The sequence below is a fragment of the Balaenoptera borealis genome (assembly GCF_965194805.1).
Source record: "Balaenoptera borealis genome assembly, chromosome: 14".
NCBI classification, from domain to species: Eukaryota; Metazoa; Chordata; class Mammalia; order Artiodactyla; family Balaenopteridae; genus Balaenoptera; species Balaenoptera borealis.
The window spans coordinates 18,859,517-18,876,613 of record NC_138875.1 but is presented as its reverse complement, the minus strand read 5'-3'; the positions used below and the strand labels follow the sequence as shown (position 1 = coordinate 18,876,613).

The 17,097-nt window shown below is 40.3% G+C and overlaps 1 protein-coding gene across 19 annotated transcripts in view; it reads right to left on the bottom strand.

The window, feature by feature from the left end:
- The window catches only part of TCF4 (transcription factor 4), a 354,962-nt gene that overhangs the window by 164,143 nt on the left and 173,722 nt on the right, over positions 1 to 17,097 (bottom strand). For 13 of the 19 annotated variants that reach the window (XR_014234098.1, XM_082353737.1, XM_082353724.1 and 10 more), the window contains one exon: positions 13,859 to 13,923. Coding sequence is in view for 13 of the 19 variants with exons in the window: in XM_082353737.1 (XP_082209863.1) it covers positions 13,859 to 13,923 (65 nt within the window). In the remaining 6 variants the exon portion in view is untranslated. Of the gene's footprint in view, positions 1 to 11,376; positions 11,908 to 11,958; positions 12,143 to 12,169; positions 13,839 to 13,858; positions 13,924 to 17,097 lie in introns of those variants that run through there. The other 6 variants (XM_082353731.1, XM_082353732.1, XM_082353729.1 and 3 more) reach the window with 5 other exon arrangements.

Below are 17,097 nucleotides of genomic sequence, written 5' to 3'. Positions count from 1 at the left end.
TGACAAAATCGCTCTGAGTCTCTGTTTCATTATCAATAAAATGGGGATTAAAAAGAGTTCCTACCCCACTGGGGCCACAAGTTATATAACTTGTTATTGTTGTTGGTTCATTTATTCGCTTACTCATCCATCCACTGACTCCCAGGCAAACAGAGTGTTCCCCATGAGGCATTCGGGAGAGAATACAGGCCTAGCCCTTGGCCCTCGCTGCCCGTAGAGAGCGTGACAACTGTTGAGAGAGCGCAGTGCATCAGAGGCTACCCGAGCACAGAGGAGGGCCACCTCCTTCTGGCCTGGATATAACAATGCATGAGCCGGATCCTGGACACAGAGTGTGAGTTATCTGGTAAAGGAATATAAGGAGAGGAGAATGAGAGGCAGGATGAAGATATTCCAGGCCAATGGAAGGGCCCTTGTAAAGGCAGAGAGGACCGTGAAAGAGCCCTCAAGGGAACCGCGAGCAGCTCAGTACGGCTGGAACACGAGATGTGAGTGGTGAGTGTGAAGGCCAAGGTTGAAGGCCAAGGCAGGGGCCAGGCTCTCTGAATCCCGTTCAAGACGCTAAGGCTGGGTCCCCGAAGCCATGGAGGGATGGTAAGCAAGGGCATAACAGCACTGGGGATTTCTGGAGACAATCACTCCAGCAGCCTTGTGAGAATGAGAAGGTGGAAGTGGAGGGAAGTGGAGGGGTGGAGACAGCAACAGTGGTGACGGGATGCGGGGGACGGAGTAGGTTTATTGCTGTAGGAAGCAGAATTGACCAAATCTGAAAACTGAGGGCTTATGGGGGTGGGGGAGACAGAATAATCTAGGATGGTGGTTGGGGGACAGTCACCAAGCCAACAGACACAGATGGAAAGACTAATCCTGAGAGGAAGTTCAATCAATAAAATTCAAGGTCAAAAGCACAATACCTGAGGTGAATTATCTCATCGGTAACTGCCAGATTTTACTCTAGCCCCTTGAAAAATATATCCGAATAGATGTGAGAATGTCAATGTGAAAAGTTATGTGTTAGAGTCTCAAATTAGGTGACTACGTTATTATTAGCTCAAGCCCTCTCCCAAGACAGTGATATCATGACCTTGGGGGGTGGGGGAGGGGTGCTATTTCACGATAAATATTTATTAAACACCCAGCTGAAGGTGTGGTGGAATATAGTATTGTTGAATGTTCTGGTATGTTCCACTTGCTCACTGAGGTTCTACAGAGCTGACCTAGGATGTCTGCATTCTATTTCTAGAACAATACGTGTAAGTACCTAGAGCCCTGATCAAATGATGTGCGCCAGGTAACTAAGGGGACATAGTGGATGGATTCCACAAGAGCCTCCAATCTTGGTTCTGTGAGTAGTTCTGCAGGCATCCTATGAAATTTGAGGGGGTAGTACAGTTACCTAGGGTATAATGAAATGAAAATCTGCTTTGTAATGAAGTAGGAAACGGAGACAGTCTGGAGTCCAAGAATAATAGGGCGGATGTGTTTTCTGCCATAGGGAATAGAGAGGAAGTTCTCCTAGAAATAAAGCAAAGGATAATCCCTTTCCCGACATACGAAACACCAAACTTAAATATTCTTTCCGTTGACAAAATGGCACCCGGAATTTGCACTCTGAAAACATATTCAAGCAAATCTTACTTGGTAGCTAAGTGGGAGTAGGACTGAGAGAAAGTGGTCCATATTAGTGACTCCTTGGCTGAGACAGTTAAATGGCAGAGATGCAGGAAGACTCCTTGAGGGACAACGTCAGTAGTAGCAGCTGTTGACATTCTTCTTTGTCACATGTCACTGTCCATAGCAAATCTTTTACCACCGCTGATGCTATGTCGTACCAGTCACTGGACACATGACAGTTCCGAACTGCAGAGCTCAGAGTGACAAACAGACTTCACAGTTCAAAAGTACTGGTAATAGATCTTTCCACAGGAGTGAATCACATCCAAGGAAGAAAAAGTTGAGTTGATGGGGACTTCAAAGGAGTGGTATAGCCTGAGTTAAGTTGTATTCCCCAACTTGTGCATGAGTTGTGTGTGAAAAGTTTGTTTAGAATTTATAATGCATTTTTCTACTAAAAAAACTTATGAAGTTGAAATACTTCTAAGATCTTGAAATCTGATTCTCTTGGGGTTTTAGAACTTAATTGTAAGCAATGACCCTAAGACTCTAGGATTCAGGTTTGTGCCCACACTAGGCTTTGAATCCTGTGAAACATAAGAGGTACAGAAAATATCCTAGTTGATCACAGACTGAACAAAATCTCATAGGTCCCGGCAGCCCCCAATGGAACCAAATAACCACTGGTTTTAAGCAATATGCTTATCAAAAAAAGAAAATTCATCATTGAAACATGCAACTATTTTTAATCTGGACTGGTGATCAATAACGCTACCTGATTTTCTCTCTTCTCTACGGCAACTATCACTAACATTTTTCTCTGACTTCGTCCTGTGAAACCATCTACCTTTCAACTGTCATGAGAGGATATTTTCTGAGTCTAAACTCACTTTGGGTCAGGGACCCAGCTCTCATTCCCTCTGTCCCTTTCACATACAGTCCTTTTGAAGAGCACAAAACATTCTTTCTATGATACCATGTAATGAGTAACCTTCATATTCTCCCAAAAGGGTATATAGTTTTCTTCCTATTCATAGAGTCGGCATGTTGTCTTTAGATTTTTCCATGATTATATGAAGCAAATTTATAAACGTTTCTTCTTAGATATTCACTGTAAGAGTAGCATGATTAACTCATGATGAATAATTATTCATACTCACTATCATATAACCATGTAATATATATTGACACCCTACATACCTTAAGTGGGAATAAGGTTATGCTTAGTTTATTTCAGTGAATATTTTACTATTATTTCTGTTTGGATAAAAATTATTTTATAGGCATCATTACTGACCCAATCTTCAACAAAATGTACATGTTATGGTAAGGGATTTAATCCAATAGGAATCTACGTATATAAGACTTGTATGACCTACTAACTCATTCCCTCTTCATATTATTTCCTATTCTGCTATTAGGATGATCAAACGGATCTCAGAGAGGCTTGTAAAAATCTCTATTAAAGCACAAAATGAGTTAAGGTTTTGATCGCGATTTTGTAACCTTTATTTTTATTTAATAATCACTTCAGAATTAGAGGTACATTTTAGGATCCTTTCCCTTTGACTTTATTTATACCGTGTTGATGGTAGCCAGACTCAATGTTTCCTTCCTGTAGCTTGTGTGGTACTTTTTTTTTATATGTAAAGATGAAGGGAGAAGGAAAACAAAAGTAAGAAAAAAATGAAAGTAACTTTTCATCAGAGTATAAGAGCTAGCTACTTAGCTAAATAAAAATAACATATTTAGTGATTTGTAATATAAGAATAAAATGAACTTGCTGGGTCTCAGGAGGTCTGCAATATGCAAAAGGTATCTTTCCAATTTAATTGAGGTAGGAGTTATTTAATTTTTTTACAGGTATAGTTTTCAATAAAACTACATATGCCTATAATACTGCAATGGCAGATGTGTCTCGATTATTAGAGGTGGGCTCAAGGGAATATATACAATGGATCTTGAAATCTGTAAGCAGCTGTTTGGGGGGGGGGGTGAAATGATGGGGGAGGGCATTGTACCACACACATGTTCCTTAAGTGCAGCGATGTTTTGTTATTTTACTGCAGGTGTATTACAGAGATGAAATTTAATAACTTACTGTATACAATACCAATAAAACTGAAAAGATTCAGTGCCCTGCTGTTCATTATCGTGGTACAAATGAGCTCAGATTATTCTGTGTGCATGCACGGGCAAACCCCGACACAGAGACCCCTACGTCTAGAGCTCTGGAGGATGGTCACTGCTTGAAAAACCTTAGGGATGTTCACCCTTAATTGCTTTCTTATCACTGAATTCTCGTCCCAAATTCACGTAAACGTGACTTTGAGGTGGGTTAAAATAAGATATATTTGGTATTTTTTAAAACGTCATAGAAAGCCTTCACCAGAAGAGGTCTTTCGAAGGGACAGGTTAATGGAATGAAGGGATATATAGATTTCCTTAAGTACGATAAGAATGTTAATATATTGTGATAATATATTCTATTCAACAAAATCTAGGGAAGTGCCAGTCTAAAGATGCTATCCCACCAAAATTTGACTTCTCCCTTTATTAAGTACAAGAAATGTCTGATAAAAAGAAGTGCCATACTGTGAAAAAACATTTGCGTATTAGAAATGCTAAAGCAAATGCAACTATGTATTAGTGCCGGTTTTCTTCTCCCAAGAAACTACTTCTGTTAGATAATAAATAACACAATGAACATAAAAGGTACTTGCTTTAGGAAGCTCAGTTTAGTTTATCTGTGAGTGAAAGCATCTGTAAAGAAATCCACATAAACACTGAGAACACACACACACAATTTTTCAAAGGATGGGGTTCTTCAATTCTAAGCAGGTTACCACTATCAGGCACAGCAGCAGACTCAATATCTGTTCCTTTCTTAAATATTTACTTCTAAAAAGATTATGGGGTTTTGTCGGTAACTTGCAGTGTTCCCACTATTTTAACTTGGGGTTTCAGTTTTAAGAGTTTCAGGAGACATTTCCTAATGATGGAACCATTTCAAGCATGATCACACACAGAGGAGTAAATGTTTCTGCCATTTCATATTGAAAAGTGAAATTCAGCATTCTTCTGATGCTGAATTGTGAGTCTACTGTCTTTTTTATGGAAAGAAGCTATAGGACTATAGTGACTTCTACAGGATGGGTAGATATATTTCAGCATTAAATTTTACCAAGTACACCTCAATTGCTCAAAAACAATTAAGTCAATTGTTTGTTTAGTCATTAACTGATTTTCCCTTTTCTCTTTACATGTCAAAAGTATAAAGATGAACTGTAGTCCTAATTGCTAGTGGTTATTAAAAACCCCTCAATACTTTTCATAAGAAAAGAGAAGTTAATCCAAATATTCTGGTGAAATTTCATTTAGGATATGAGGACACCATGTTTTTGGTGTCTCATAAATCATCTCAAAGCAATGTCAAAGGTTTTTTATGTGCTACCTGTCCTGAACTGTTTAGAAAACTTGCCTATACTTCTAACACATATTTGTCATTTTATATATGACAAAATGAGTTAAATGTCATAATCGAAAAAATTATTGGGTCACGTTTAAATGCCTGCTAAAAGTATTGTTTTAGAACTTTCTATGTAGTTGTTGTATTTGGGGAACAATAATTTGATCTATGAGGAATCCAAATTTGTGTAATTGCAAACCATATTCTGCCTGCATTGCACAAAAAGGAAGGCCCAAATATAATCCGTAGATTTTTAAGAAAGTGCTCATGCTGTTGCTAAAATGTGAATTGGCATATTCTACCCCAGCCTTGTCACAGGAAATCTTCATTGGTTTTAATGAAATTGCACATGCTAATTCTGAAGATGTTACAGAATAGATTATTCATATAAGCACATGTGGTGTATTTTTTTAAAAAAAAACAAAAACAGGCTGGGCTGTAAGGAGCTGGGTGGCCTGCCCTCCTCTCCGCCTTCCCAACTGTGTTCAGGGTTCCAGTTTACTCTGAGAAGCTACTCCATTCTAAGCAATGTGTTAGATCCAGATTCTCCAGTGGGCCTGGAATCTACCAAGAGTGGTTTTCCAGATGGGCTCTCATACAGACCTACCTCTTGAGTTTAGAAACCTCACCATGAGCTCGGGCCTCAGGGAACCCAAGTTGGAAAAGCACTGGCTTTAAAACCAGGCATTTTAAAGTCCAAAGCCTGGCTCTGAAACTTAGGGTGAGATCTTGGGTCTGCTTACTTAACCTCTCTGAGCATCATTTTCTTAATTCTTAAATGAAGATAATAATAATCGCCCCAGGGGTTTTTACTGGCACCTAATATTAGTCCCCCCAGCTTCCTCTAGATTGAGCCCAGACTAAGGTTTAGAAATTCACTCATCAGCCGTGTCTGGGCTGTGAGTGGACGTATGGATCCACTATCTCAGTGATCCTTGATAGAGCTACTTCATCGGGCATCACAGCAACCCACTTGACTCAGTCGGTCAGAGACCGATGGTCAACCTTGCGAGATCTTTAAAAACAATTACTAAAATATAGAGGAGCAATCTGAGAATTTGAGAAAAACCTTGGTGCTTATCAAAAGATTAATCTAATAGCTGGGGGTACACAGATTGTCACAAGGTTCCAAATTTCAGCAAAAAGAATACTAGAGTTTGTGTACAAGGAAACATAGCCTATAATCACATCTTTCCTCCTGCAATTAAAGCATTTCTGACCATTAGCCTGAGCCATAAGCTATACCTTAAGAAATCTGAAGTATGCTTTAATACTTCCAGTCTCCTCCAGGTAAGGAACCATATTTAATACAAGGATTATTAACATTATACTTGTATATGTATGAACACTGAAATTGACAGCACTGAAATGAACAATGAAATAAAGCTCCTTAAAGAAGAATGTCAGCTAAAATGTAGAAGGAATGATGGAATTTTCAAAAAAATCACTAGTTCAGGGCTTCCCTGGTGGCGCAGTGGTTGAGAGTCTGCCTGCTAATGTGGGGGACACGGGTTCGAGCCCTGGTCTGGGAAGATCCCACATGCTGCAGAGCAACTGGGCCCGTGAGCCACAACTACTGAGCCTGCGCGTCTGGAGCCTGTGCTCCGCAACAAGAGAGGCCGCGATAGTGAGAGGCCCACGCACGGCGATGAAGAGTGGCCCCCGCTTGCCACAACTGGAGAAAGCCCTTGCACAGAAACGAAGACCCAACACAGCCAAAAATAAATAAATAAAAAAAGTTAGCTTAAAAAAAAAAAAAATCACTAGTTCAAAACCCTCTGGTTCGGGCTAGTGTCATCAATGCATGCTAAAACCATCAGGTCAAAAATTGTTGGGGAGGGGCTTCCCTGGTGGCGCAGTGGTTGAGAATCTGCCTGCCAATGCAGGGGACACGGGTTCGAGCCCTGGTCTGGGAGGATCCCACATGCCGCAGAGCAACTGGGCCCGTGAGCCACAACTACTGAGCCTGCGCGTCTGGAGCCTGTGCTCCGCAACAAGAGAGGCTGCGATAGTGAGAGGCCCGCGCACCGCGATGAAGAGTGGCCCCCACTTGTCACAACTAGAGAAAGCCCTCGCACAGAAACGAAGACCCAACACAGCCATAAATAAATAAATAAATAATTTTAAAAAAATTGTTGGGGAACAGGGATCTATGCCCAGTGCTAAAGTATAAACACAAAGATTGTTTGCTCACTTCGTCCCAGCTTACCTTATAAATACTACCAAATGTAAAACAGATAGCTAGTGGGAAGCAGCCGCATGGCATAGGGAGATCAGCTCGGTGCTTTGTGACCACCTAGAGGTGTGGGATAGGGAGGGTGGGAGGGAGACGCGAGAGGGAGAAGATATGGGGATATATGTATATGTAGAGCTGATTCATTTTGTTATAAAGCAGAAACTAACACACCATTGTAAAGCAATTATACTCCAATAAAGATGTTTAAAAAGAAAAAAAGATTGTTTGCTAATTACAAAGGGGAAAAGGTTTCTTTACAATGGACCGACCTGGGGGTCTCCACTTCTACCAAGTGGTTAAAGTCAGTGTTACCAATAGCAACATATCTTGACATTATATGCCTCCAGATGAAACACAGTATGAAGCACATAGCATTACCTATGAGATGCTCGGGCTAAAATGTTTAACTTCCGTCTGAATCAGCCTTTCAAGCCTAATTTTCAATTTGTAGGCAAGACAAGTGATAGATTAACAAATTAAACAGCACCACAAATAAATAATCCAACAGTTCAAGTAAGGGACATATTTTTCAAGACAACTGGCCTGCTCTCTTTAAGGTAAATATCACTTTTTAAAAAATTACAGGAACTGTTCTAGTTTAAAAGAAATTCTAAAGAGACACAGAAGCAAAATACAATGCATAAATTCAATGCCTGGGGGGAAAAAAGAGCTATGAAAGACATCTTCATGGGGACAAATGAAGAAATTTTCATCTGGATTGGGTATTAGATTAGGAAACTATTGTTAACTTCTTTAGGGGTGATAACAGTATTTTAGTTAAATAGGCGAGTGTTCTTAATTTTCAGACACATGATGAAAAATCTAGGGGTGAAATCTTATTCGATCTGCCACTTAAAAACGGTGCACTGAAAAATATATATACTTACACATACACACACACAAGGCAAATATAACAAATATTAACAACTGTTTAAGTGGCACTTCATTGTATTATTTTTTTCAACTCTTCTGAGTTTTTGAAATTTTATACTATATAAGATTAAAGAAAATTTTGTAAATTTAATAAATGGTGCTTGATTCTCCCCCTTAACGTCCAGAAAGCTGCTGGTGGGGACTGAAGGGAGGGTATATAAGACCTTTCCTTTGTTTTTCCCCCTTATACCTAACACTTCACTTGAGGGCCAAAAAATATTTGTTAATCAACACAGTGAAAAAATGGCCCCATTCTCCCCTTTGGTGTGTGCTGGGTGGCTGTCGGGAGAGGGGCATACCCACAGCAATGCCCCCAAAACAAAGGAGCTGCTGACCGAAAAACAGTGCTTGTGGGCAGAGCCCCAATGGCATCACCCTGCAGATTTGGTCCCTGTGATTTCTGACACCATCGTGATTTAAAGTATTCTGTCCCACCGTCCACACCAGCAAATTAAAAAACAACAGGCCTGGAGTCTGACGTTTGGTTCCAATAACGCACCCACCAGAAGGAAACCAAGAACATCTCCAATTCCCTCCTTTGGGAACCTTCAGACCTAGAACAGTGAGGCCGCCAGGCTAGTACTCAACGCCAAGAAAGTCAGTGACGAGTGACTCTCCAGGATCTGACCTCTATGTCATTCCAGGGTCCACACTGCACTTTCGAAGGAAGGGCTTCCAAAGGACTGCCTTTAAGAGGGTATGATTTCTGGTTTTCGGAGACAGGAAAACGCTGCTCGCTATATGGTTCTCATACACTGCTATTCAGTCTTCACTCTCTCAAAATGATCCCTAAAAGTGATGCTGGGGAAATAAGCCTCAGGTCATCACAATCCTCAACCTGCCAGGTACAGAATTCATATAGGGCAAGATAGAGCTGACCTGGCCCCTGCCCTCCGGGAGTTTACAGACTCTGCGTGGAGACCAGCATTCAACAAACATCAATAATGGCACATTCAAAAAGCACCATGAAGGCAAAGCAGAGCGCTAAGGCAAATACATGGATGGAAGAGGTCCCGAGGAAGGTTACGTAGGACCAGGTATGAATGACGGCACACTATAAACACACATTTAACCATAACGCCAAGTTAAAAACCAAGATGTATTCTGCTTCCACAAGACCTAAATAGCCATTTTCATAAGAAGAGACAAAGGACTTCACAGCTTTTTTGCGTATATCCTTCCTATTTTGACTTCAGATAAGAAACACCGGAAGGGTCCAAAAGTTTTAGAATTAAGGAATTTGTAATTCTTTTTGTATCAAAAATAAAAAGATTTAAAAGAAAAAAAGTCCAGTCTTAAATGTGTAATTCATTTCAGAACCAACTACATAGGTTTAATTTCAATGAATCCAAAACAACTTGGTTTGAGAGCACACTAAATCACATACAGAGAAGACCTTTACATGTCCTCTACAGCTGCAAAGTTTCTGCAATTTAACAAAGGTATCTGAGATTAGGCCTAATTCTTAAATCCCGTCAGTTTTAAGATCTAAACATCAAATAACTTTATCAGCAGAGTCCTATTTGATTACTTGCTGAGAAAGAAAAAGAATGTGGATAAGGTTAGAGCCTTGGACTTCACTAGAGAAAACAAGATATGGGCTGGGATATTCAGTTGTGGGATTTTGTATAAAGATTTCAAGGCATCTTACTGATTTTCAGAATATCACTAATTTTCACTGCCTTTTAAATGAAATACATATGCAATATATTCCCATGTCTTGAATAATCAAATTAAGGCAAGAAATCTAAAAGCTTTTTCAAGGTCAGTGGCAACACTAGATTTTGAACACAAGTCTTTAAATAGAGTAGATTCCTATAGAACATTCTAGGAAATCATCAAACCTAGTTGCACATTAGAATCACTTGGGGAGTTGTCAGAAACGCAAAGGCCCAACTCATAAGATGTGATTTTAATTGGTCTCAGATAGGGCCCAGCTCTCCACATATTACACACACACACACACACACACACACACACACACACACACACACACACACACACACACACAACCTTGCCCAGGAGATACTAATAAAGGAAACCATTGCTTTAGACTTGAGCTATCTCCCAGAAAGAAAAGACAAACACTTCCTGATAATCAATACTCAACTTCCATTTAAGGGGAAAACTTCTGCCTTAATACCAAGCATTTGTGTTGACATCGCCACCTCATTCAAAAGCAGTAGATCTCGGGGAAGATTAAAAAAGACAAAAAAAGTTTGCAGTCACCAAACATCCTATTCAAAGCAGCAAAAGAGGCCAAAAGTAAATGACATTTTTTTCCTTTTGTCACGCACAGTGATGCCCATCAGGTATTAGCTATTGGTTATCGTATTAAGATTGGACTATCCTGCGAAAAACTTTATTTCCCCTCATTTTCATTTCTGTCAGACTTTCCATTATAAATTTTATTTTCCCTGCCAGTAAAAAAAAAAAGTCGTATGAGGCTGCAATTTGGCAAGAACATTTCAAGCCTGGGTGTGATTTCCGTACTCCAATTTGATTTAAATTAGTTTTGCCATATTTAGTGAGAACTAAAAAAAGCCCGTTTGGCCACTTTGGTTTCTATGGGTTTATTTTCTATACAATTTCAAAAAGGCTGAAAAAGTCACCGAGTTCATTTCTGATCATTTTATATGGAAGTGCATTAATGAATTCATATTATCCCATTACTATTTTCAATGAAAACAATTTAATCGCTAATAAAGAACCTGCCGGCTTTTGTTTCTCAGCTAAGACACCCACTTTTAAAAAGTCCCATGTCTATCGCTATTAGTGGTACATCCTCAAGAGACACATGACGGATATATATTTTTTTAACCTGGTGCATTCTGAAACAACAAACATTCCAAAACAATAATTTATTTCTCCAGGACAGCATTTGGCTACCTGTTGCTTACCATCACTATTTCTCTGCACCAAACAAAAGGCTATTGGAACTGGAAGAAGCACGTTCATACGTAACAGTGCTCATCCCTGGAAGTCCACAGGATACACTGTTAGAATACGATAAAGCAGTTTTGGGAGCTCCTCAGGGCACAGCATCTAAAGGACTTCCATCCAGCATCTCCATAAGGTAGTAAACACGAGAAAACAAAAAGCTGCCTCTCCACGAGTCACTCACCTTGCCACACAGTGGGGAATCGGTTCAGCTGTGATCTGCTATTTAGACTTGAAGCCCAAGACACCGAGACTCTGCCTTTCTTTTGGGTTTGCATAGCTGGTGTTGGAGACAGGGATTCAAAAAAACAATTCGGCACAAGAGAAACTCACTCACTGGAAGATACACTAGGGTCTGTTCTAGTCTCAGATTTCACCGAAAGCAGAAATTCAAAATATGTACCCTTTCCCTCTCCAGCCCCGATTTCCTCAATCAGGGAATTTCCAAAATTGGGCTCCTCGCTTTTCTCCTTAAGTGATCACACCGTTTATGGACACTGCTGAGCCCAGGCTAAGCAAAGAGAGGGTCGGTCCTTGCAAGACTCACACTCATGAAGCAGAAATAAGGATGAAAGAATCTCCACACTCCACGGCTATATTATGAAGACTTGTTAAGAAAAGCGGATGCAGCCGCACTCCTGTATACAACAGAATTTGCCTGGACACAAATGTCTCACGAGGAGACATTCCCCAGGCCCAGACATTCAGCCGTCGCACGCCAGTCCGTCCACCTCTAGCCCACCCTCTGCCCCTTTCCACTTCTCACCTTGTGTCTGCCAAAAAAATTAACTTCAGTCTCACCCGAGGGAAGTGTTGCCCACAAACCGAGGGAGGGTCTGTGTCCCAGCACACACACTGACACACTCACGCGGTCTGGATGATGCTCTCACAAGTGAAGGGGCCTCGCGCTTACTCAGCAGAGGAAATCTTTGTGTCTGGGAGGAATCACGCCAATTCCTATTAGGAAGAAAGGATACAGGGGCGAGGAAGCCTATTCTCTCATTGACCAGAAAAAGAGGCCCGTCGAAAACAGAGACCTCTGCCATGACCATCAGCGAACAGGAAGGATGTTGTCAACTTTCTTCTCCCCCAAAACTCAAACGGCCTCTGCCTTGACCCTGAGAAACCAGATACACAGGAACAGGCGCAGGAATCGAGAGCTTTACACCAGAGACTCGGCGCTAGGAGGCTGGTTGCCGAGCTATCTACCCCGCACATTTGCACTCACATTCCAAAGATGTTTCCGTTGTGCTGGAATGGCTGTAAATTTCTTTCCTGCGGAATTCTTTCCAAACAAACTGCCATAAACTGTACTCTGCAGCTTGTGCAGCAGGAGCTCTTAACCCAGCACCGTTCACCTCATCGCAACAAATCTTTCAGATGCCGAATATGACTGAATGGATGGCTGGGCCAAAGAAGTAAACTTTAAAAATGCAAATCTATCCAGAAAAAACAGAACAAAACAAAACACCACCACTCCACCAGAATTCCACTTTTCGTGATCCCTGACTGATACCTCAAGGAAACCTTCTCGAGCAGGCTCTATTTAATGACTAAAACTGTTTGCTTACGTTTTCCAGGATCCATGAAACAGGTTGTTTAAAAAAAAATCAAAATGGATTTTTTCCCATATCAGTAAAGAAAACGGGAGGGTGAGAGGGTTCAGGAGAGCAAGCATTCCCTTCCCAGCACAAAAAGAATGTACATTTCTGTTTGGGTGAATAATAAAACACTAGAAAGCTTTGAATCTGAAAGAGGATGATTAAATTCTATCAAGAGTTTTCCAAAGTAAGAAACCAATGCCCTTAGAAAAAGAAAGTCTAAATCTTTAGAGAAAAAAAAAAAAAAAAAAAGATTTGAAACATGTGATTAGTACCGATACTGAAATTAAAAAGAAAGCGTCTATAAAAACTCAATTGTCTTGAAACAAAGCTTACACTTTTGGCTATGGATAGTATTTTTAGAACTGAGCTTTCTCTGGAGAGTTGAAAGTATGCAAATGCAGAGTGCCCAGAGACACACACACACACACACACACACATGCTATACCTTTGTATGACACTGGCATTTTATTATTTAATTAAAGTACTCTTATTTTTCTAGCTCACGCATGCTTCCCTTGAGACGGCTTTGCTGTTAGCCTGCTGGCCTTGACTTCCAGCCAAAAACAATTCAGAAACAAAAAGGGACAACAAATCATATTTTCACAGACATTTTTATCCCTCAATACAACCCTGTTTTCACACAACATCCTACAGCCCCTATGAAAACTATAATTTAGGGCAGTAGCCACCCGAACCCAGGACCTGACACATGGCTGCACGGAGCATTTGCAGTGTAAGAAATTCTTAAGTTCTTAATTGCAAATAAACTCTTTTGATAGAACCACTTTACCCGAGATCGCTGGTTTGCAAACAGTGCCACTGGTACCGGCTGATGGATTAAAAAAAATAACAACAAGCCAGTGAATACAATTCTGATACGATGAGGAGTTTATGACTTCCACGCTCCGTGTTATTTCATTACTTTTTAAAAAGAGACAGGCATCGGCAGACTTTCAGTGCATTAGTGCCACCGTCTAAAATGCATCCTCTAATTGACCAAACAAAGTGATTTACCAGGTTCATTCTCTCTCAACCCTTTCCCAAAGCGAGATTCTCACTTACCTGGTGGCAACCCTGTAAATTTGATTCTCTCCCATAAGATGAGTAGGAGCCCCTTTCTGTTTTACCTGCCAAGAGAAACAACAAAAAAAGTGTAAATCGTGTTTTTCCTTAAAAAAAAAAATCTCCTCCAGGTAACAGACATCCACTTCTCTTTCCCGATGTTTACATACGTAAAGTAGGCACTACTGGCAATGTATACAAGCAAGACAGTGAATAACACTTCCTCACTCTGGCTATGATAAACTGGAAAAAAAAATATCCTTCATTCCTATTCTTAGCCAAACTGCTCCACACTTCCAAAAACTGTCATTCCAATGGCCTCCACTTTCTCTAACAAACAAATTGTCATTCCTTATTTTCACTTTCTTTCTCTCTCACAAAATTTAAACAACTTCATTTTTATTTACACAGCAGGCAAATTATCTAGGTAATGACCCTAGCCTAGTCATTCCCATTGATTATATTGACACTTAATGGTGAGGCCAAAGCTAATCAATCAGGGCTCTCCAGATGGTGAATAAAGCAAAGAAACTATTCAAAATTCTGGGACTCTCTCTCTCTCGTTTATTTAAACTCCCTTTCCCAGGAGTAAAGTCCATCATGATAAAGATGATCATGGAATTTACATTTGGGAAAGAGGGCTTTTGAAAAATTGCCCACTCTGAACCCAGCTTCAGATTCTACCAGTAGAACAAGGGATAATGGAACGTCAATGTCTTGTGCCAATTCTAACAACCCAATTTTTATCTGTAGACTGCTCTACAGAGATACATAAAGGCTCAGATGCTATTTGGCCATATCTAAGGGCAGAAATCAAGGCTGCTCATTTGTTTCTTTTAAAAGTATGTTGAGCCTTAATAATCAGCAAGGAAGACAATGAAACCACATTATAAGAGATCTAAGCAGTAGAATACACCTAGTGACATGTAAAGAGTCCTTACAGAAAACAATCCATAACAGGACATTAAAAAGGGCTAGTGTCGCCCACGTGCCCAGAACACAAAGCCCACCCCACCCAAGACTGAAGGATACTGTTTTCCTTCAAGACTAGAGCTTAAGGTACATTGTCCTCTTTAGCCAGGACTATACTATTCTTTTCTCCAATGGGAAAATTCAAAACTAGTATTTTGAGGGGCTGAATGGATCCTTTGAAGTTTACAATGCCCAAGTTTTCCCCCCTCGACTCAAGTTAAGATAAATGTTAGAAGTAACAGTGTTCATTGTAATCTTTTAGTTCAATGACAATGCTGTTAGAGTATGCCTTCCTGACACCACACAAGGAATGTGTCTTTGATAAATCTTATATCTGGTCAAAGGCATACCTTGTATGTAAGTCACTATATATGTAAAATGGAAGATGATTTTGAAGAAAGCCAAACCTGAGACTTAACATTAACCCTCTTCCCCAGTATTACCTTTTCCGCTGACTTCAGTGAATCTCAAACTTGGGAAATCACTCCCCCCCCCCACAACTCCTGGTATAGTGTTCAGTGCAGAGTAGAAAATCAATGCCCATATCAGTTTCAATTCCAATGAAACAGGACACCATCTCAGTCCTGGGAGGTCTAAGAGAATACCGTTCACTGTATGAAGATTTTGCATTAAAGAATAGATGCACTTGCCTGTTTCAGAAGTATAAATGGTCATAAAGACATATTTACTCTTCTGTGTAAGTCAGATGTAAGCTACTTATAGTCTTTAACTTCCCTTTATAAATATTTCTAACAGAAAAAAACTCTACCTTTTATGAGCTATCAAATGATGTACGTCCTTCCTGAAGCTCTCGCATCTACAAAGCTTCCCTACAACCACAACATGATTCACTTTGACCTAATATTCACTTGTTTAGCAAACAGAAAGGCAGGTAGAGAGGTCAGTAGAAAGGCAGACAAAACAGACAGAGAGAAAGAAGATAGATGAGGTAGAATTTACTCTGACTTCCTAGGAATTTGAACATCTAGCGTCCTGTTTTGGTAATTTCCAAAAATTGGAAGGAAGAAAGGCTATCTATTTCTTTCTCTAGAAGAAATTACAGAAGCTATCCCCTATAGAAGAATTTCACCACCTGGCATTATTTCCCAACTCAACTCCAGCACGTAGACCTGGAGAGATGAATTTTCCTACTAGGATTTGTCTCAATTCATATATGTATATAAGTTAGGTCTATTCCTTTCATTCTCTTAAAGGTAAAAGGGGTCCATGCAAATAGTAAGGATGTGAGAGAGAGAGAGAGAGAGCATGAATAAGAATAAATGGGAGAGAGAAGAGAGAGGAAGGGAGGACAATAAGGAGAGGGAGAGGTGGACTGGGAAAGAATGGGGGGGGCGCAGGAAGGGGGGGGCGCAGGAAGGGAGAGGCGGGGAGGGAGGGATGATCAGAGCATGCATTCATGCCGCACAGAGTCCCCGAAGCACTCTTGGCTGCAAAGCCCCAGCATTCTTTACTATCATATCACATACAGACTGCTTAATCTTAATTTCGCTTGTTAAAAAATATTTATCCAGATACAAAAATAAACCCACTGCAAATTACAAGTTGTCAGGGTTAAAAATCTACTCCTGTTTGTGTGGGGGAGGATAAGAGACCAGCATAGACATGAATCATTCTCAGTAATTTGAGTGTTTCCATGACATCAATGGGCACCCGTCCAGGACTCTGTCGAAGTCTGTGAGGTACCAAAGAGGCAGCGCAGCCAGCAGGAGGCTGGGAGGTGCACTTTTTTTTTCCTTTTTTTTTTTTTTTTTTTTTAAGTATTATGCTCCTTGTAAAGATTTCATCTGTAGCATCCACTTTTACCATCAAATAGATCGCTCCACAGATCCTGAGTGAACACATTTCATTCTGATAGTGTAAGCCTTTAACTTTTATTACATCTTTTTGTTCCCAAATTCAACTATAAATCTGTCCTCAGAGCCCAAACCTCTGTTTGGGAGCAAAATAATCAGGGACTGTGGATAAACCCAAGCACCTTCTCAAACCTATCATATCTACTCCTCTAATTTCCTAATGACAAAAAGCAGCCATTTTACAAAGACACGTCATTTCCAAGGGAAAAAAAATATACATCTTTTGTGTAAATTGTCCATTAAAAATTAGCTATGGTCTTGACGTCGGTCTTCTGCTTAAAATGTCCGGGAACATTTGTTTCAGATAATAAAATTCTCAAGAGCGCTGATAACATGTTTGAGTAGGATTCTTAAGTAACTATCTGTGCTCGCGAACACAAAAGCTCCTAAATA